At 36.9% G+C, this 22,871-nt stretch overlaps 1 protein-coding gene across 6 annotated transcripts in view; it reads left to right on the top strand.

Annotated features, from left to right (window-relative positions):
• The window catches only part of arhgap33 (Rho GTPase activating protein 33), a 59,596-nt gene that overhangs the window by 24,593 nt on the left and 12,132 nt on the right, over positions 1-22,871 (top strand). For 3 of the 6 annotated variants that reach the window (XM_039650795.2, XM_039650794.2, XM_039650797.2), the window contains exons 3-16: positions 5,800-5,834; positions 8,212-8,303; positions 9,219-9,303; positions 11,825-11,911; positions 12,136-12,273; positions 13,093-13,185; positions 13,656-13,778; positions 16,554-16,631; positions 16,721-16,802; positions 17,223-17,288; positions 21,526-21,675; positions 21,782-21,884; positions 22,041-22,185; positions 22,720-22,802. In XM_039650795.2, coding sequence (XP_039506729.2) covers positions 5,800-5,834; positions 8,212-8,303; positions 9,219-9,303; positions 11,825-11,911; positions 12,136-12,273; positions 13,093-13,185; positions 13,656-13,778; positions 16,554-16,631; positions 16,721-16,802; positions 17,223-17,288; positions 21,526-21,675; positions 21,782-21,884; positions 22,041-22,185; positions 22,720-22,802 — 1,360 coding nt within the window. The remainder of the gene's footprint in view (positions 1-5,799; positions 5,835-8,211; positions 8,304-9,218; positions 9,304-11,824; positions 11,912-12,135; positions 12,274-13,092; positions 13,186-13,655; positions 13,779-16,553; positions 16,632-16,720; positions 16,803-17,222; positions 17,289-21,525; positions 21,676-21,781; positions 21,885-22,040; positions 22,186-22,719; positions 22,803-22,871) is intronic. The other 3 variants (XM_039650798.2, XM_039650796.2, XM_089117978.1) reach the window with 1 other exon arrangement.

Here is a 22,871-nt window from a genome sequence, read left to right as displayed (position 1 = left end):
AGTAACAAACATTCTTGATTTTTTAATTTTTTTTTTTTTTTATGAATTTCAAATAAACTTATTTAATAGCCTATCATTTTCACATAAAAACTGCTTAAAAACAGGTTGTACTCAGAAATGCATGTGTATACATGATTGGTGAATGAGACTCATTATGTCTTGTGATATTGTGTTTGTGTGTGCATGTTACGTGATCTGTGTGCCTTTCCTTCTGTGTCTTACCTCTAACTCAGTTGAAAAAGCCCTTGTTTGTGAGTTGTCTGTCCATATCTTTTAGAAAACTGTCAAAACACAGGTATACTGTGCATAGCATCAACATCACCGGTCATTGATTGCTGGATGTCCAGAGTGGACTGTAAGTGATCAGGATGCCAGTATTTGTATTGGGATGTGTAAATAGCCACGTTCAGATTTACTTTTTTTCTTTCTTTTCTGGCCTATAGAAAGGCAAGCCATTTATATCAGATGGAAAGATACAGATATAGTCATCTAATTTAAAAGTTGAACCATGAAATCAAAACTGACCCTGTTTAACTTCTTTATACATGTTTCTGATCTTATTGTGTTTTTTCGGCTGATGTCATCCCTTCTCCAACCAATTGAACCCATTCTGGAGCAATATATATATATATATATATATATATAAAAATCCAGTTAATTCTGATTTTTTTGTTCAATTTGCGTCAATAAATTTGGCCTATCTCACAAACTGATTTTGACGTAAAACTCTAAAAAGCTGTTTATGACTTGTCATATATACTGTGAAGCAAGCATGAATAATAACAAAATAGATTAATAAATTGCATCACTTTTTTGCGCTTTTCTCAGCAGTTACGTTACATAAAAACCTCCAAACGTGATAAAAATCTATTTTTCTTCAAAATTTGAAAGGTTTTCTATCAAATTAATTTGGTGTCAAATGTACTTGGTGAATGCTACTTTGGTTTTTTTGTAGAGTTGCAAGCCATTACTTTTAAATATGCCAGTTAGACGTGAAATCATTAAAAATACCTTCAGGGTGTACGGGGTTAAGAGTGACAGTCTACATATAGCTTACACATCACTTGTATAAAGCTTGAATTATCAGGATCAGGATCGGCCAATCATGATGACAAGAAATAGTGACAAGTAGTTTGTATCGGTTTTAAAAATCCATTCCTGATCAGAGCATCCCTAACCTGAATACTTGTAATTTGTGTATTTGTTCTTATTTTATTACTGACTGTTCACTTGCCTTTAATTTTTATTAGATAGGCTATAGTTTTGCTGTGGCATCAAAGTACTTGAAATTTGCTTTCCATGTACAGAACACTTCGTTTTAATGGTCTCAACTCCTAATTTTTGCTGATCTGAAAAATGATCCGATCCGTGACTCAAAAACCGGAATGTGATCCGAACCGTCAGTTGTGTCACTTAAACTGTTAATTAAACTGTCAGGAGGACGCACCTAGAAATGGTGCCTGAACATCCCTAACATGTCCAAAAACCAGTGGAGAGATCGGCACAAATGCTCTGTCATACGAGCAGCCCTCCTCTTCCTGCGAACAGCTGAGGAGTCACAGAGGCCTGGCGTTAACCCAGCGTTCAGATCACCACATCAAATATTCAACAGGTGCCTCTGAATGTGAGCGTTTTGTGTGTCCGAGACGATAAGAAAGGCAAGATAGACGAGTATGTGAAGAAAGAGTGCTTTTACGCCTCCGAGAATCACCAAGGAAAGCCTACCTATCCACACGTCTCTCTAGTCTAGAGGGTCCGACGGCAGGATTAGAGACCAGAATGGACACTGGCACCTGAATTGGTGAAGCAATGACCTAGGGAGGTGATGACGGCTGAAGTGTGGCTAGTACTTGACCTTGTTGACTGCGTCAAGGTATCATCCGCAGAAGAAATGTTCAAGAGGAAGAGAATGCTTAAGGTATGCACCAAGGACGATTCAGTATTTTGTGGAATTGTTTCCCCTAGCTTTCTTAGGGTTTAATTGGTTGGCTGGGTAATAGATTACTGATTTGGGTATGGTTTTTATGTCTTTAAGTTTAAGATTTGAAGCAGCTGTCAAGAGCAGCTTGTGTTGTGTCAGCAGTGTCTGTCAGAGAAACATAAACCAGTCATGGAGAACGCGTATGAGGTTACCAGAGGAGAAACGACAGGACCTGCATTTTTCCAGGCTTTATGTGGGAGAAACTAGACAAGTTCAAGTTCTACCTACTTTATCGTACTTTACCTCAGAGAAGAGGTTCACTTGGTCACCGTGGTTCATTAGCATGTTTCCATCGCTGGTTTATCTCAGGTGAACCCGTACGCCAGCAGTCAGGTGTGTTGTTTGCTGTAAATCCTCCAGCGGGTCCGACAGGTGTGTTTGCATAACATCGCTGTGGCCTTGGTTGAAAGCAGCTGCGTTTACTGTCTCTACACGCAGTACTCGTAGTCGTAGCCTTGGATGAGGAACACTTGAAGGTTGAAATGTAGTCTTTATTGTGGGTTGATTGAAAGCACACTGCTTTTTTGAGTTTTTTTTTTTTCAGCACTGTGATCAGGAGCTTTCACAGCTGGATGGGCTAGTCATGTGGTTTCAGCATACAATGTGCAATGAAACTTGGATCGAATGAGATTTAATGATACATAATGATAGATTTAATGATCTACCAGCTGTATTGAACATGGATTTATCTCTTTGTCATTGTTGAGTAGACGAAAGATCGGATGTTGTTTTGTTTAGTTTGCAACTGAGGCTTTTTAATCATATGATATAATATTATATATTATTAGAGCCTGACCGATAAAGGATTTTGAAGGCCGATACAAATATTTGTTGGCGAAAGATTGGATGTTGTTTTGTTTAGTTTGCAATTGAGGCTTTTTAATCATATGATATAATATTATATTATACTGTATATAATATTATTTTATAATATATTAGCCTATAGACTTCTGTTCAAAAGTTTGGGCATGGTAAGATTTTTGTTGTTGTTGCTTTGAAAAGAAGTCTTATGCGCACCAAGGCTTCAATTATTTGTATGAAAATCAAAATTTTCTATGTGAATATACTTTAAAATGTAATATATTCCTGTGTTCAAAGCTGATTTTTCAGCATCATTAATCAGAAATCATTCTAATATGCTGATTTGGAGCTCAAAAATTTCTCATTATTGATGTTGAATATAGTTGTTCTGCGTTAATATTTTTGTGAAAACCTTGATTCATCAGGACTTTTTTTGGTGAATATAAAGTTGAAAAGAGCAGCATTTATTTGAAACCGAAATCTATTGTAACTAAATGGCGTTACTGTCACTCTTGATCAATTTAATGCATCCTTGCTGAATAAAACTTTTAATTTCTTTTTAAAAATTGTTCTGACCCCAAACTGTTCAGCGGTAATGTACTTTTATGTTTGCTCTTTGCATGTTAGACCAAACCTTTAAAGACAACTTGATTGAATGGCATTCACAACAAATTTAGCTTCTGTGATGTGGCGTAGTTCTGAGTGAAACCTAGCCAAGCATCACCATGACTATTGCCTACCCTCATGGTTGGGGATTCGACGAACCCTAAACCATATCTAGAGGCTAAAATTACATTTGAGTCTTGGGCCAAGCAACCATCCAGTACAACCTAGCAACTGCATTGCAACTTCTGCGGCAAGCATCATTCATATTTCCTTCAGTCTATATTCAAAATTCTGATTTAATATAATTTTTTCCCATCCTTAATGTTAGCTGAAAGTCATTTCAGTTGGAGAAACACATTTATATTTTCATGAAAGTTTGATGAATCATTTTCAATAAGACCTGGGATATTTATTAATACTGTAAATGGGGTCAATTTTGATTTATATCAATATTTTATTCATATTAAGGCGATGGAACAAGTTATTTCGGCAGTGAATGTTGTCAGTTATATAAGCAAGATACATGATAGCGGAGAAACATTCCTGGAGCAAAAGCAGCATTTTTAATCACTATTTTGAAAATCCTTCTGTCATTTAGGGACCGAGAGGAAACGTGGTGTGCATCTTTGTGTAATAATGACTGACACACAATCAGTGTGACTCCAGTTAACCTCTTCAGACAGGGCTGTGCACAGCAGTGGAAGTGTACAATATATTTCCACTGATGTATAGACGATGGCAGGCAGCTCTTTTCACTGTTGCTGATTTGGCCGACATCTCAAGCCATGTGCTGTGAAGACCGAGCTCTCGTCAGATTGAGGAATGTGTGCTCAGTCCAAAGGTGGGGAGATGGGAGGAGGTTGGGTCGGAACCAACATTTTATTTTTAATCATATGGAGCAGGGCTATTAAATTTTTTTTTTAAAACAATACCTTTATATTATTTTCAATTTCAGTTTCTTTTAGATATAATTCTACCTAAATTGTTTTTATTTTGTTTATATCATTGCAAAAGACAATTTTAGTTTAATATCCATTTAATTACTAGTGTTTAAGTTTCAGTACTAGATTTAGTTTCTCTAGTTTTTATTTTGAATTGCATTTAAAAAAAACTATTCATAAATATTTATTCTATTGGTTCTATTGGTTTTATTTTAGTTTTTTTTGTATAATTAGAAAATGGCAAATTTTATTTTAGTGTTTTTATTTATTTATTTAAATTCAAGAACTAGTATTAGTTTGTTTCACCATTTTGTATTTTGAATTATTTTCTGGGGTTTTTTTTTTTTTTTTGAATTTGGTTTCAATTATTCATAAATTTGTTTTTGTTTTTTGTATTTTATTAGAAAATGGCCTAAAAAAAAAAAATAAAAAAAATAATCGCCTGTTAAAACTAAATAAATTAGTATTTATTATATTATTATTATGTTTTTATTTTGGATTGAATTTTTAAATTTCTGTTTTGTTTTAGTTAGCGATATGCCGAGTTCACAGTGAACGATTTTAGGCCCGATTTTTGCTCGCCGACAGGTTTTGGGAGATCGCCGACAAATGTCCGAAATCATAGACAAATCGGTGCTCATTAACCAAGTGACAATCACGTGGTGTGAATGATTAAAGACGCGATCTGAGCGAATCGCCAAAGAGTTGCAGACGCTTGTAAGATATTTGCTATGTTAAATATCTGGACCTGTCGGCGATTCAAAATCCTGCTGTGTAAAACGTTTTCTGACTGAACAAACTACATCGGCGATTACCGACAGCCAATGAGAGAGCAAGATACAGGCCAGCGGTAGTTCGAGGAGGAGTTATAGGCCACAATATCAGTATTTTAATAGATATATTTACAATTATATCAAACATATCAAACGGTGTGAACTCGGCATTACCTGTTGATAAATAGTTATTACTTTGTATTTTTTTTTTTTTTTTAAACTGCTATTTTATTATATAAGATCATTTTCTCTGTCATTTTGAGTTGTTAGTGAACATTTATAGCTTCGGATCACTTTTGTTTTTAAAGTAACAAAATATGTTTTCAGGTCTAGTTTTTGTTAAGTAAACGCAATATTATTTGCAAGCTACCAGGAGCTGTGTGGGCTTGCAGTCAGGGAAAGGTTGACAGAAGTGATTGTATCAGTGTTTTCAGCTTTGCTTCCTTGTTTCCTCTATAAGAGATGCAGCATGCAAATCCTAACAATATTTGTTTACAGGGCATCAGTGCTTTTGCTTTTTGCAGCATAGTTAAAGAAGTAAGCACACATACTCAGGGGTTTATTATTAACAATAAGATTATATGGGAATAGATAAGTCAGATTTTTTACACACACACATCTACTTGCTTAACTATACAGTATAGGTTAAACCCTTAATAACCTAAATTTGCTTATGCACCACTGACCATCTCTAAAGGTTTCTTGCCCAGGGGGGAGCAGCTAGCAATAAAGGTAAGTGTGACACAAGTGCCCAGCATCTCCTTTCTCCTGTACGGCCACATGCACAAAGCTTACAGTACATCAATCTGATCATCGCCCTCTAGAATGATCAGCTTACCAATCAAGCTGGCCTATCATAATTCGCAACTCTTTTGCGGGAAGTAAACAAGATTGCATTGGATGAAACGGTTGACAAATCCACTCTTGTCGTCCCTCATTCCTGTGCTTGAACTCATCCGTGACTATTTGGTGTTGTGTAAACCTAATGGAAGACTGCAGGGATCTGTTCTTCCCCGAGGGGATCAGGGAAGTGCTGTCTCGCAACCAAATGCTCCCCTAGCAATGTTTCCATCGAAACTGCCTGTCAAGTGGATGAAACTCAAACAGTCATCCTGACAGGTCTGCTGTTATCAGAACTAATCTGCATGACTGAGCCATAATTCGCCAGGGCTTTGATTCATCAAGGACACGCATAAAAAGCTCTAATAAGGGAGGAAACATCCGGTGTGTATTCAGCTCTTGCTCTAAGGCCCAGAGACCTCTATTGTAATGCTGGAGTTAACTCAACTCAAACTGATTGAGGAGACCAATTGCTTCAAAACATTTAAGTTTGAAAACAAATACATATGAGTATTGTTAATATATATATATATATATATATATATATATATATATATATATATATGTGTGTGTGTATATATATATATATATATATATATATATATATATATATATGTATATGTATATATGTATGTATATATATATATATATATATATATATATATATATATTTAGTCATATTCAATCATAATTTAGTGTTGGTTTAGTTAAATTGAACTTGAAAATTTTAAGTTCATTCCATTAATTTAAACTAACTTGTTTGAGTTAATTTAATAAATCATGTCTAAACAACTATACACTCTTAGAAAAAAGGGTTCTATATATGAAGTATAGGGTTCTTTACTCAACTCCAAAGAACCTTTTATGCTAAAAAGGTTCTATAATGACAAGAAAGAACCCTTTTGACACTAAGGTTCTTTAAAGGCTATTATTCATTCATATATTACACTATTCTGCAAAATTTTGTAGTTGTAATTAAATTATTGTTTATTAAACAGTTGTAGTAACTTAATATCACATTTTAATCATTTTTTTGGAATAGAAAAACTGAAATGACACTCTTTGTGTGATATTGGTTAACTACATAAAATGATATAAATATACATTTTCTAACCCTCATATCTTGAATTTTGTGATCATTCACACGCATTCATAAATACATTTTAGGGTCTTGATCAATAATATGAAATATTTGATCCGGAAAGGACAAAACAATTGATAATGAATGAACCCAAAAGGTTCCATATAGAACCTTTTTCCTTATTATTGAACCCTTAAAAAGGGTTCCTGTATAGAACCTTTTAGGCGAGTTTATTTCTATAGCACATTTCATACACAATGGTAATTCAAAGTGCTTTACATAGAAGAAATTAAAATAATCAAAAGAAATCAGAAAAGAAAAAAAAAATTAGAATAAAAAATTCCAAACGTATGGGTTCCAAATACGTAGCACTGATAGAACCTTTTAAGGAACCTTTTCTTCTAAGAGTGACAGCTTCTCAAATGTTTTTTTTTTAATAATTTAAATCATTTTGTTTAGTGACTTTCAGTGTGCACATAATATATATATATTTTTACTTTCCGTTTCTGTTATTTTAATTTCTGAAGGCTCAAAGTATACATACAGAATTGGATTAATAAAATAATAATATATATTTAAAATGTATACATATGGTATTCAAACCCTCCAGAAACTCCAGCACTTTATGGTGGACATTGCAACCTCGTCACCTAATGGTGACCTTTTCTTATATTTTTGATGCTCTTGTCACCTCCGTCCCAAATCCCAAACATGCTACTCATTTCGCATAGAGATTCAAAGTGGCCAATTGTCTCACGTCACACCAATGGCCACGTTCTATGTATAAACAGTGTGAACTGAAAACCCCATGCCAATCTACACTTATCACCCATTTTAAAAGTGTTGTAAATGCTTGGCTTTTATTGCAAATGAGACCAGAGGTCAGCAGACTAACTGTCTGGGTCGCTTCACATTTCACCAGCTGCTTGCTGCTCCCTTAGCGCCTTTCCCAGTGTGATTTGAACATTTAAATTAAAGAGACCTGAATCCTCTGAGAATTACCTCTGTACTGTATGATCACTGTTGATTTAAGGCTTTTGTAATCTATTTTCTGTTGACTGTCCTTCAGATGATTCATTTCTTTGGCTCTCAGAACAGCGATGACTTTGATCTTTGTGATGTAGCATGAATTGTAAACCCATCAGAGCATAAAAACTGTTTCTTCTGTTCTCCTTCATCGTTCTTCAGGCTCGGAGCACTGATAATCTGGACAGTTCTGGGGAGCCTGGGACCCGATCGGTGGGCACCACTGCCAACTTGAAGGGGAAGATGAGCAAAAGGTGAAAAACGACACCTCTCTTCAACAGTAAAGTCATTTAGGGTGTTTTTAAACTAGAGTTTGGTGCAGACACATCTCTTTGATAACAGAGTTGTTCAAATGGTATTAAATAGGACCATATGAAATCAGTTTTCTTTCCCCCCAAATTCTATTTACCGTTTTAATTTTCTGGATTCTATTGCCATGGTTTACATTTTTTAATTAAATTTTAACGGTCAAAAAAGGATGTCTGATCAATTGAGTTCATTAAACATAATTTACTAAATTATTAAAATGTAACAATAAAAAATAAAAAAAATATTCTACGAGCTGCCCAGTGGAAAATACCACATGAGGGCTTTTGGTATTTACCATAATTAGAATAGCACGTGAACCGTGAACGCACCATTAGTCCTGACCCTCAAGAGGAAAACAGCCTTAAAAGGTTTAGACACAAAAGAGACTATATTTTAGTTTACTAGTTAACAAAGTGTTGCTGTCAGGATGAGTTCAGGTTTGTCCAGCTCTGAACACACTGTAAAACAGGAAGAACTTGGTTTTACTTCCCTCTAAAATAACTGATAATGGGATGCAGAGTTTCCCTGTGGTGTTCATGTGTACCTTACTGAAAACTGCCCTGGAGAGAGTTTCTACATTCTCTGTAACTTGAAAATACAAACTAGATCTGAAGAAAATGTGCATAGTACGTTCCTGTGCAAAGCTCAGTGCTAATACTAGAGCATTGATAAGCCTGTGGCATTTTTCTGTGTTTTGTTTCCCTGGCGAAAATCCTAAGACTGAACAATAGTTACAGTGCCACTTGTCATGATGACTCATTTGATTAACCAGACAAGTTAAACGGTTTTAAGCTTGTTGCTACTCTGTGATGAAAGTATATGGTGTGTTAACGTATTTGCTTGTTTTCTTGTGGTTCCAGGCTTTCTGTTGTGAAAGGTCACTTCCCCAAGCTTATTGACTGTGCTCACTTTCACTATGAAAATGTGGACTTCGGTTCTATCGAGGTAAGATATTGTCTTGTTGAGCTGAGGTTTCTGAGCTCTCTACTTAAATGTCAAGAAGGCCCAAAGTATACATAGAGCATCAGCTTATTATTATTATTATTATTATTATTTTGTCTAAAAGAAGGTATTTCAGAGACGCCATGTCAGGAGCACAATCAATTAATGCCTATGAAAGCATTAATACTACCATAATGTGCTATATTTAAGAGTGAAATTCATAAAGTAAAATTGGATTTATTGGAATTTCAGTGAATGAAAAAATGTTAAGCGATGATATTATTGATTAAGATTATTTAATGTGGTTTCAGCTAATACATTATAAATAAATGTAACATGATGAATCAGTGAATTTTGAACAATAACAGTAAGAACATCAATGGAAATAGATATTAAAAGGTCTATTTTTTGTTTGTGTTGGTAATGTACGTTTAGTTGTCCGGTTTCATCTTGGTTAGAGTTGGACATTTAGAGTTATTAAGAAGAAACAAGCATATATCAGCATACAGCCAAAACATCTCCAGGGCTGATACAGCCTCTCTTTGTGACCTTCAATAACACACACACACACACACACACACACACACACACACACACACACACACACACACACACACACACACACTGTTAATGTACTCTGAAAGGAAAGGGGAAATAATTACTTATATTTGTTTCACAGATACACTGCAGTATGTCAGGGCTCTTCTCATATAAACTGCCGGTTTATTTATAATCTAAAATCTGTGATGAGTTGAAGGTTTACATTAAATGATAGACATCCATTTTAAAAATGTATTTCACTGTCCCTGTGGCATTGTTTTTTGTTTGTGCTGCTTATATACCCATTTCGTGTTTATGATGGCAGAGAGCTGTATACACACACACACACACACACACACACACACGAGAGAGCACCTGAAGCGCACTGACTGCACAGCATGACTGGAGTGGGAGTCCGTCTCATTAGTGTTTAAACCCCCTAAAGAAAAGAGAAAAATAAAATGTTTTTTGTTACATTGTTTTTTTTTTTTATCTGACCCTGTGAAGCAGAGTGCCTCTCCTCTCCTCTGTGCTACTGCAAAATGATTTTAATGGCCATGTACCATACTCTCACCATGCCATATCTTCCATGTAATACCACAAATACAGAAATGATTAATATATTTTACATACATTTCTTCAACATTTTTTTTAATAAATCAGATGAAAAAAGTCCCATAGACTTAACATTGGCACAAAATTTGTGAGATCATATGTTTTGACCGGAAGAGACTTGGGGTTGGGCTCTTTTCCCTCGGCCTATCATGCAGCCAACAAGAAGTGACATAATAACTTCCTATTCACGTCCTAGCAACCACTTAGGGCAGCCTTGCAACCATAAAACAACATATTCAAGCCATATCTCAGCTCCAGAAAATAGAAGAAACATGGAGTTTGGCTCTTTTTTACTTAGACTGTCAACTAGTCTAGACTTTAAATATCATCTCATACACTGTATAAGTACACCATAGCAACCATATACAGTACCCTAGTAACCACCTGAACACATGGCCATATCTCAGCTGAATAGGACATATCTCAGCACCAGAACATCGTACAGACGTGTTTGGTGTCTCATGTGCAATCATGTGCCACACCCTAGCAACCGGGTGGTGAGTTTTGCCACTGCAAGCACCACTTTACATTTTCTTCTGGAAATGTAAATTCTAGTTTTAAGTATCTTATGCTCACCAAGTCTGCAGTTATTTGTTAAAAAATACAATAAAAACAGGACTATTGTGAAATATTATTTTTGTAACATGATAAAAGTCTCTACTGTGTTTTTAATCAATTTAATCCATCCTTGATGAATAAAAGCATAGCAAAAAATAAATAAAATTAAAGCAAAAATTTACTGACCCTAAACTTTTGAACAAGTGCCTTTGAATAAAATGACCGTCTCACTGATCATGCTCATTGTTTAAAGCAATGAGGAAGTTTGCACATTCTTCAGGGATATGAAACAGCATTTTGTTGACTGAATTATTATGAAGGGATGTTCCCAGCTTCTCATAAATGATCATGTGTTTGAGAGAGTACCTAAATCTCATAAAACACGAGAAGCACTGTTTAAATGGGTAATCTTTCCAGACAGATGTGCAGACATAGGGATGTCACAAACTCACAGCAATTTAACACATGTTTGCTGTTACATTCAACTTACATTCAAAGTGTGCAATCAAATGCAGACTTGCCCCCTGGAAACTCAGATTACAGTGGGATCCGGGTGTTTGATGAATTAACACCCACTGAGATGTACACACTTGATGAAAAACATTCACCTTCTCCATGTAACATTATCTGATGATGGTCAGGTGTGCACAAAATTATACAATGCTAGTCGACTAGTTGTTGTGGCAACATACTGCTTGGTTATTTCTAGTTTTGCACAACAATCCAAGACCATGAGCATTCCCTTTAAACGTTTGTTTATCTGCACTTCTTCACACCTTCATGAATTAATGTCTGCTCTTTACACCTTCAGCTTCAGTTTGCCAACGAGCAGAGCGATGCCAGCTGGACCTTGGGCAGTGCCAAAGATCTGGTTTTCCTTGTGCAGGTGTCCTGCCAGGTGAGTGGGCGCACATGCCTCAGTCAGTGCTAATAATATACAGACCCTCCTGCTACAGCCTCAAATAAAAACACACCTGATCGAATTGAACGTGACCGAAGGCCGTGCACTACACCTTGTTTAGCATCTTCCTCTCTTCTGCTGGCATTTTGTTTGTTGACTTCTTTCTCTCTCTCTTTCTCTGCCTCTCATCCCCCTACGCTCTCTCCCTCTCTGAAATCTAGGGTAAGACGTGGATGGTACGGCGTTCGTATGAAGAGTTCCGGACGCTGGACGCCCACCTGCATCAGTGCATTTACGACCGCCGTTACTCACAGCTCTTGGTCCTGCCCGCCCTCTGCGAGATCGGAGACCGGGTGGAGGTGAGCTTGACTACATTGGATACTAATGCTTTTCTTATCTAGCTTTAACATAGTGCATATTGTACCGCTAACAGTGTTAGCTGCTCAGTTTTAAGGGCTTCGGACAGTTATGTAGGTTGGTGTACGGACCCTTAGGGACAGTGCTGGGAAATATACCAATTTATCTTTCATATGTCAATTTTTGTTATTTTTCTTTTTCTTTCATGTATCATGAGACTATTTAATCTGTAATTACCAGTAGATACAATAGTTTGGGGTTGGTAAGATTTTGTGATTTTATAAAATGTATATATAATTATTCTCACCAAGGCTGCTTTTAATTTTTATCATAAATACAGTAAAACTGTAATATTTTGAAATATTATTACAATTTGAAATGTGATTTATTCTGGTGATAGCAAAGCTGAATTTTCAGCAAATATTACTCCAATCAATTTTTAGTGTTTCATGATCCTTCATAAATAATTTCAATCAAGGTTGAAAATAGTTATTAGTTAGAAAATGCTGCTTGATATTTTTTTATTTTTTTTTATATATTTGAGGATTATTTGATTAATATAAATTTTACAGTATTATTTTTAAATAAAAATCTTTTGAAGCATTATAAATGTCTTTATATACTGTCTAATTTAATGCTTCCTTGCTGAGTAAAAATTAAAATATGTTACTGACCCAAAAGAGAAAATATTTTAATATATATATCTTAACTTGTATTGAACCTGGAACATTGTTTTAAATCAATCTTCTTATGTGATATCTTTGAATTGTGTTTGACTACTGAATGAATTTGCCGCTTGAACATGCATGTTATTCATGCAGATCTTCACACCACTGTTGTCGGAGTATCTTAACCGCCTCTCAATGATTGTGGACAATAAGCTGAACTGTGGGCCGGTTCTCTCCTGGATGGAGGTGAGAGGCAAACAGAGATAAGACTGCAAACATAAAATACAATTAGAGTAGATAAGAACTGAAATACAGAAGAAACTTATTTAAGAGTATAGTTCACCCAAAAATTAAAATGATCATCATCACTCGCCCTCATGTCGTTCCAAAACCTATTTGCATTTCTTTCTTCTGGGAAATACAAAATAAGATATTTTGAAGAATTTTGGCAACTAAGCATTATTGTAGCCCATTGACTTCCATTGTATTGACAAAAAAACCTCTCACAATATCTTCTGTAAGATTCACTCTTTACTTGCCAGTTTTCTTACCATATCTCAAATTTTTTAATTTTATATTTCCTTGTAAAAACATGGCAGTATCTGTTGTTTGTTGAAGGTAAATTTCATCGCTCTGAATCTTGCAGTGAGATTTCGACCAGAAGTCTTGCGATTAATACAACTAATTGTTGTTGTTTTTTTTAATAATCATTGCAGATTGACAACCATGGCAACAGGTTCCTGCTGAAAGAAGAAGCGTCTTTAAACGTCCCTGCCATCGCTGCTGCTCACGTCATCAAGCGCTACACTGCCCAGGCTAGCGATGAGATCTCCATTGAGGTACTCAGACCACTTACTCTTTTTCTTGTGTTGATGCATTTCCTTTTTTGAACAGGACAGTGAGATGGGAGATATGAAAGAATTCAATATTTTAAATAAGTGAAAGTGACCCATACTCAGAATTTGTCCTCGGTATTTAACCCATCCAAGTTAGTGCAGACACACTAGAAGTAGTGAGTTGTGAACACACACACTGTAAACAATGGACACCCAGCCAGCCAATTTTGCTGAGGCGCCCAGGGAGCTATTGGGGGTTAGATGCCTTGCTCAAGGGCACCCCAGTCATTTCCTGCCAGAATTCAGAATCAAACCAGCAACCTTTAGATTTCCAGTCTGACTCCAACCATTGGGCCATGACTGCTTAGCCTTACGTCGTCATACTCAGATGCTAGTCAGAATGTGAGTCTGAAACTGCTCCATTGGGCTGTGATTATGGGGTGTGTTTCAACCGAACCAGGAAAGAAAATGTCTCTGCACTCAATTGGATCGACAACTGCCTTGATCGCGGTTCTCTGTTCCTCTTTTTAACATGAATGCGCTGTCTACATCTATAACAGACGCAATGGCTGAATCTCCACATCTAAATTCTCCATTGGCAGCCATTCTTTGTTGTAAACGAATTCAACCCAAGCGCTCTTTGGTGACATGGATTATTACATTACGGTTGATCATCTGTCCATCATCGTATACAGCCCGTCCTGACAATTTGATTGGTCCGAACAGCTTTGGTTATACTTGCTTCTCAACGGATCAAGTCCAGACCGAACTTCCCATCCTCAAATGTTGTGGGCGGGGCTAAGTTTGGTGACTGCCCCCAAATAAATAGCTTTTAGTTTGTCAAAGCTGTAGCTGACTAACTGTTCAGTATTGTAAATCACACTACAGCATAAACTCCATACTCTTCCAAAAGACCTTGTACCCAGTTTGAGTCTCCTCCTGTCCTTATTCTGCACGCATGCACAGCCTGCCTGGTCCTAGGACAAAATTTAGTTCTCTGCTCTTCATCCTTTTCTTTCTCATCTGTCAGGTCTATTCCTGTCCCCCCTCCCTATACACTGCTCCATTTACAGCGCCTCTTTCTGGGCCAGAAAATGGGGTGACCCAAACTTAGAACACATTGACATCCCTTCTCTTTGTCTCTCTTTTTCTTTCTGTTACTCTTCAAATCTTTTACATTTTTCTTCTAATCTTTTACATTTTTCTAACTGATCCATCTAGCTAGCTGTAATCTCATAGCATTGCTCTAGCAACCTCTCCTAAACTGCATGGGAATGCCTTAGCAGCCACCTAGAAGCGCCTTAGCTACCATGCCAAGGACCTTGTATTTATGTCTCTTCCGATTCTTCAAATCTCTCATACACTAGCAATCTCTCTGAATCCCTTCAACTACCTAGCAAAGCCTTAGGCCGTGTGTCCACCAAAGCGTTTTTAGCCAGCTGAAAACGCTAGACGCTCTGCTGAAGATGCTGTGCTTTGGGCGCATGAGCGTTTTGGCAGCGCAGCGTTTTTTTTGTTGAGACGTTTCGTTGCTATGATACAGAATATCCGCAGCCGTTTGAATGTTGTGACAGTTGGTCGGTGTGGTATTAGTCCCGCCCCTCCTCCACTGTGATTGGACGGCTGGGTAAAAAGTGACAGTGATGAGCGCTGCGTTTTACCCAAAGTTGAACATTTTTCAACTCCCAGCGACCAGTAAAAACGCTGGGCGCTCGGCGCTTCAGCGTGAAAAAAACGCTCAGCGCCTCGGTACGCTCATGACGTTTAAAAACCGCGGCGCTCCCATTGAAAACAATTGAAAACGCTTTGGTGGACACACGGCCTTAGGAACCACTCAGAACAACCTAACAGCCACCTAGAAACGTCCTAGCAACCAATCCAAGCACCTTAGCAATGCTTAATTTATCTGTCTTCACTTCACGCATTCTACTAGGACAGTTAGCTAAGAATTCCAGGCCAAAAACGGTTTGTAATCGTGCCGTGCCGAACCAGGCTCAAGCGTTGTTATAACTGTTCGCCCCGACAGTGGAAAAGCAGCTTTTAAGTCTGTTGAATGGTCTAGCAACCCTTTAAAACCACCCAGTAAAGCCTTAGCAACAACCTAGCAGTCACCTTAACAGCTACTTAGTAACGCTGTATTATGTCTGTCGAAAGCCTTAGCATCCACGCTTAAATCTTGAAACACCTAGCAATGCCTTGGCACCTACCTAGAACAACTTAAAAGCCACTTAGAAATGCCCTAGCTACCACTTCAAGCATTTTAACATGCTGTGACTGTCTTTTTTTTTTTTTTTTTAAACATTTAGGCAACATCAAAATTTATCTTGACAAACTTTCCCTTCTTTAGTTTCTTCTTTATACTTTTTCTGTTTTCTCTCTTCTCAGGCTTGATTCTTTCTCTTTCTGCTCTCTAGTGTAAGATAGAAACTGATATTTTTTCCCCCTTCCTCTTTTTAAAATTTGGGTCAAAGTGTATTTCAGCATGCAACAAATATGATCTCAGTCATCATCCTGGTATATGCTGATATATGTTTTAAGAGTTTTTTTTGACACCCTTGGTTCACAAGTAATTTGCATATTTCTCTTACTAGATATGTAATGCAAAGTGCGGCCTCTCTCTTCCATACATGCATTATCATTATTAGGCCAGCACTCTTAAAACAATTTGAGGTATACACTTTGAGTGAAGCCTGCTCCAACCTCCATTTATTCTTACTAGATGCGTCTGTCAGTTTGCATGTTAATCGCGTGTATGTAACTTTGTTCCTCTTTCTAAAGGTTGGTGATATTTTGTCAGTGATTGACATGCCACCCAAAGAGGACACCACGTGGTGGAGAGGAAAACATGGATTCCAGGTACCAGTCTAAACCTCAGGACTTGATATGGGCCATCTTCTGTAACACTGGCATCTTTGAGCTCAGTGTTTCCCCTCTCTTTTCCTCAGGTTGGCTTCTTTCCCAGTGAATGTGTGGAATTAATCAATGAGAAGTTGCAGCAGTCTGTCAGTGCTCCTGTCAGTAAGCAAGGTACAACACACAGTCTTTTATCTAGAGATCAGGAGGGTACTGGGAGGGTACATTTAAAGTCTCTTTAGCAAAATTAATTGAGAAATATACTTCCAGAAGAAAGTGTTCTGTCATTTCTGATCTTTACTTCTTGCTGCTTGATCAATGCTTCAGTACACATCCTTTAGCCAATCTTCATTGTCTGTCAGTGACTCTCGGACGAAGGCTTGTATGCGGAGTGTTTTTAGTGTTGATTATGACCAAGCCATAGTAATAAAGGCTTTTTAACTTTTCTAAAGAGAGTGCCTTGGATGTTCCTGTTTATTTTTATATGTTTTTTTCTATCCAAAGAGCACCTCAAACTTGAGTCACTTGAGTCCAGGAAACGCTTCTCTACAGACATTTGTTTATATCTTCATTGTCTGTTCTTCTGTGTTTCAGAGGTGGATCATTTGAGCTCCAAACCTGGTGTTACCAACACGACTGGGCCTTCCTCTCCAACATCAGGTATGGTTAAGTAATTTTTTTTTTACTTTTTAGTAGTTGCAATTAGGGCTGGGCATAGTATTACAGGCGCAACGACACGGGAGAAGCGACAAATCTATTCTTCAATATGCTGACGTACATCCGAGCGTAACGAATTATTGAAAAAGAATGGGGACTTGGTTCTATGGATTTGTTGGTTGTTTGGATTTTGAGATGTACATTGCACTCAAAAGTGGAGGCAGGTGAAGGTGAGCTTGCAGGTGTGGGTTTAAGTGAATTAAATGACTGAAGAAGTCCTGCATACGTCACTAGAGAGAAGTCTGCCGTTTCATTGGAAGGTCCAGTTATGATATTTTAAATTGAACAAAAAAAATGGAACTTCTGCATGGATGAACTGTTCAAAATAAGATCTTTAACATGCATTTAGAAAATTGATAAAATGTATTTTAATTTCATTCCGAGTTTAAATGCCAATGACATTATATACCGCATTGTGCATGCATTACCACCTCTTTGTGCATTATTATTTTATGAATCAATTATTTCGCATCTACTGTTACTGCGCCTCAAGACATTTTTCAGGTTTTTGTCCTTTTTAGAACTAGTAATGGAGGATTGAGCCTTAGAGATTTAGAGACATTAAGTGTGTGTGTGTGTGTGTGTGAATTACCCGAGTCCGTGCTGCTGTTAGTTGTAAACTACTTAAAAATGACATTACAACCCCGCTACTGAGAAATGTTACATACTACAGCTTTTCAGTGGGAAAAAAACTCAGAAGTTTTATTGAGAAAGTCATGGTTGACAAGTTGACAAGGACTGACAAGTTTTTGTGTATGAGAGCGATTGTAAGGCCCTGTCCCAAATGTAAGCCCTTGCGATCTTCCTCCAAGTCTGCACCTTTGTGATGTACTGCCGATTTAAGTGTCGGGTAGAAGTCTGCGCATCAAGGGCGCATATCGACTGCAAAGGCTCAAACCTAAAATGACAAATGGGTCACCCTACAGTCTTGTGGAGTGTGGACGTAAGTGCCGGCCATTGCAAGTCCACAAAACGGCATGTGAACTTGAAATGTGCCATTTGGGACTAAGTGTGTGCATGGGAGGGAGAAAGAGCAGAGCTAGAGCATGCTTTCCATACAGTACATAATAAAATAAATTGTTTTATTTATAGTATTGTTTGTCATTTATTTCAATGTCTTTGTGTTTTTTGGTTCTTTTGCTGTGGTAGGCTGCAATTCGGTGAAGTATATCCATATCGAACTGAACTGAAATCGAGAAACTACTGAAACTACTTTAGCTGTGCATTTACTGGAAAATATAGTCAATTATTGTCAACCAATCACAATCAAGCATTCAACCCTGTGGTATAAAATATATACACAACCAGTCAAAAGCTTGATTACACCCTATGTAATTTATTCCTGCAATGGCAAAGCTAGTTTTTCAACAGCCTCAATGAATGAAAGTATTAATTTATTTAATTATTTATATTTCTGCCCCCAATGTGTGCGTGTATATCAGCCATCCTGGTATTGGTGAATAGTATTGGTATTGGTGAACCACTATTGGTGAATAGGTGATATATATCGCCCAGCCCTAGTTTTTTTTTTTTTTTTCAAAAAAGACATGCTTTGGTTACTTGATGTTCTAGCACAGATAATATTGTAGCCTTTGGTGGCACGGCTTCTGTTTTTAAGGTTGTTTTTATGGCATTGAAAGCCACTGTAGTCAAAACAATGCCTATGTTATTATTTGTCACAAATTTGTGTGTAAGATTTTAAGGCTGTTGGATAGTCTTCTGTACATCACAGCAGCATCATGACATGCTTAACAGTGAATATATTAGTTTATAATAACACTTGCACTAAAGATGGATTTGATGTTTCTGTCGATTGTGTTTCCTTCTTTTTCTCTCAGTTCTTCATCCTTGGTTCCTAAGCCTGGCTGGTAACAACTTCAGTGAATTTACCTAAACTAACATTTCCATATCCGTCTTTTTCTAACGCCTTCTATCCTCTGAGATACCTAGGGTTTGGAGCACAGATTGTGGTTGTTTATACAGCAGAGAAAGTGTGGGTGGTTTGGAGAGGGTGAGCTTGGGTGTTGGATGGTGAAGACAGCAAAAATGTTGTATAATTCATTCATGTGGGCATCAGGGTTTGGCAACCTTTTTGTCATAAAGTGCCATTCTTAAGTCTCAGTCAATCATTGTGCTCAATAGGATTACATATACTTGGTTGAATATCATGAATGTATAGTAGAGCCAGACCGATATATCGGCAGACCGATATTATCGGCCGATATTAGGCATTTTCCAAACTATCGGTATCGGCAGTTATAATGGCTGATAAATGAATATTTCGAAAATAAAAACGGACGAAACACGCTTGAAACATGTCATGAGTGTTGGAGTTGTATAGTTTATCCACCAGAGGGCACTCTACACGGTTCCTGTTGGCAACACTCGTTGAGTTGGGCACGAGACATACATTGCTTGAATAACAATTAAAAGAACATACCCATCGGTTCTCTTAACTCAAATAAGCATGACAAAATTTGTGACTATCATGTCCAGTGATTTCATGTCCAAAAATAAATAAATAAATAAATAAAATATCGGCCGATATATCGGATTTTTAAAACCCAAAAATATTTGTATCGGTATCGGCCTTCAAAATCCTTTATCGGTCGGGCTCTAATGTATAGCATTGCTATGTACAGTGGAACAAGCTGTGTGCTGTCAGTCAACTTGAGTGTGTGATGTGCAGTGGTCATGCTAATGGTTTATCAGAGCTGCACACTTTCATTGACTTGCGTGCGCAGTTTAATAAATTCTCACACTTTAATACTATATATAACTTCTATTTAAATAAATATCAAGCTGTGTTACTATGAGGAATGATTAAAATGATTAAATTACACTTAAAATGTAGATCTGTTTGCAGGTTCGGAATGAAATGCATAGGCTACACCTCTTGCTTTTGCTCATGTGCCAGCTATTACCATGGGTTGCCGACCCCTGCTCTAGCATCTGTTGATGAATTGCAGACTGCTTGTTGTATAAATGAGAAGCTGTTTGTGGGCTGTGAGGATTGATTTTGATTGTGCTTGCTCCATGTCAAATCGAACTTTTTTAACAATGTGTCCTAACCAGGCATGATGCAACAAGATTCCAGTGACAAGCAGTGCACACGATTAGATAAAAACAAAATGTAATTTCACTCGTCGTCACAAGATGTCCTAGAGATGTCCTCGGCACGTTGATGATACATTCCTAAAAGTGCTGCTTTTTAGATGGTGACCTTAACTGATGTCTAAATTATGGCTGCAAAAATTATTTTATTCATTTTAATATTATACCATTCCTAGTTTCTGTAAATAAATAAAAAATAAAGTTTATTATGTACTATTTTATAAAATTATAAAATAATCAGTTTTGAAATGTGAATTCAAAAATGTTGAGAACCACTAATCTATAGTATATCGCGTAGTCCTACTTGCAGTGATATGGTTTTTAGACCTATGACTGATCTATACAAATGAAACGCAGCCTGCAGGAGTTATGGACTTCATAGAATAGAGTTGACTGGTTGGCTTTTGTGTAGGTGTTTGTGGTGTGGTTTTCTTCTTTCTAGGGGTCAGAGCGCTCTCGTGAAGCAAAAGCTGCAGAAATGTTCAGACTTGTTGTATACGTTCCAGTCACCTGTTGTTAGTGCTTTGCCAAGTTCACAGGTTTCAGCCAACTTGAATAAAATTCTGAATAATTGGGAGTGCATAAGGCACTGAATTAAATAAACATGGTGAATAGAAAATGTAGCATTTTATTCAGCCTAATGCACCTCGGGAATTGTTACTAATCGCTTTAGAGATTTCCATTCGCATTTAATTACATATTAAACATCGAAAATGTCATGTAACTAAATGTAGAGGTTTTGAGTATATTAAATTTTTTTATAAATATTATAATTAAAATGTATATATTGATAGATTTTCCATAAATACACTTGGATTTATTCCATAGTTTCTTTCATAATAAAAGTGATTTTTTTTTTTTATGATGTCATACTCAAAACCCCTCTCCTGTGCACCTCAAATGTTGTCAGTCTTTGAAGGGTATCCCAAATGAACACATTTTTGTATGTTTTAAAGATATTCCCCACTGAGTGTGTGAAGGGAGCAATGATCTGTTCTGTAGTGTGAAATTGTGCTGTCCACATTTTCAATTGCCTGATTAGCTCTCTGTCGCCCCCTTTTGGCAGTGTCCAAGAAACATGGCAAGCTGATGGGCTTCCTGCGCACCTTCATGAAGTCCAGACCCACCAAACAAAAGCTAAAGCAGAGGGGAATCCTGAAAGAACGAGTGTTCGGCTGCGATCTCGGCGAGCATCTCCTCAACTCTGGTCAAGACGGTACAGAAACAGATTATTTCCTTTATGTGCTGTAAAAGGGATGCATGGGAACCTTGTTGAAAGTGTCATTTTTACATGTAGTGATATCTTTGTGGTCAAACTTCAGTGCCGCAGGTCCTAAAGAGCTGCTCAGAGTTCATAGAGAAGCATGGTGTGGTGGATGGGATCTACAGACACTCTGGTGTGTCCTCCAACATACAAAAACTCAGGTGTGTCTGTTCATACTTTACTCTGGAAGTTTATATAAAGGTCGTCACGGACTAATTATGTCTGCACTTAAAACGATATTTAAAGGGTAATTAATTCATGTTTTCTTTATATGCATGACCATGACATGTTATTCTCTTGCTTCTCATCCCAATCAGGCACGAGTTCGACAGTGAAAATGTTCCGGACCTGACGAAAGATGTGTACATGCAGGATATTCACTGTGTTGGCTCACTGTGCAAACTCTACTTCAGAGAGCTGCCCAATCCTCTCCTCACGTACCAACTCTACGACAAGTTTGCTGTAAGTAATTCTGCAAAACGAGGGTTTCAAAACCCTTCAACCATGTTAATATCACTGGTCTTCAAAGCCAAAGATATTTTTCTTGTTTTCAGATAATAATTCTTGGAAACAGTTGGACACAATAATGAACTGCGTTTTAAAAAATGTATAATGGATTCCACAAAAATATTTAGAAGCAAAAGTGTTTTCAACATTGATAATAATAAGAGATGTTTCTTGACCATCAAATCAGCAAGTGAGAATGATTTCTAAAGGATCATGTGACACTGAAGACTGTAGTAATGATGCTTAAAATGTATTAAAATACATTTTGTATATAGTACATTTTTGTATTAAAAATGCATTTTGATATGAAAGACTTTTCAAAATTATTTTAAATTAATATATTTTACAATATTACTGTTTTATTGATCAAATAAATGCCACTGTGGTGAACATAAGAGACTTCTTTCAAAAACATAAGAATCTTACTGAACTAAACTTCCAGTAATGTTTTAAAGTTAATAAGCGAGCTGTATCTTTCTATCTGACCAGGAATGTATGGGAGAGATGACCGATGAAGAGAGAATGGTGAAAGTGCATGATGTTATCCAGCAACTTCCTCCTCCTCACTACCGGTAACCCCAATACTTACTACATGTTCAAGTTGTGTAACCTGTTATTGACATTGATGTGAAACTGAAGTG

Source organism: Pimephales promelas, chromosome 12, assembly GCF_988280905.1.
Source record: "Pimephales promelas chromosome 12, fPimPro1.hap1.1, whole genome shotgun sequence".
Lineage (NCBI taxonomy): Eukaryota > Metazoa > Chordata > Actinopteri > Cypriniformes > Leuciscidae > Pimephales > Pimephales promelas.
This window is presented reverse-complemented; position numbering and strand designations above follow the sequence as displayed.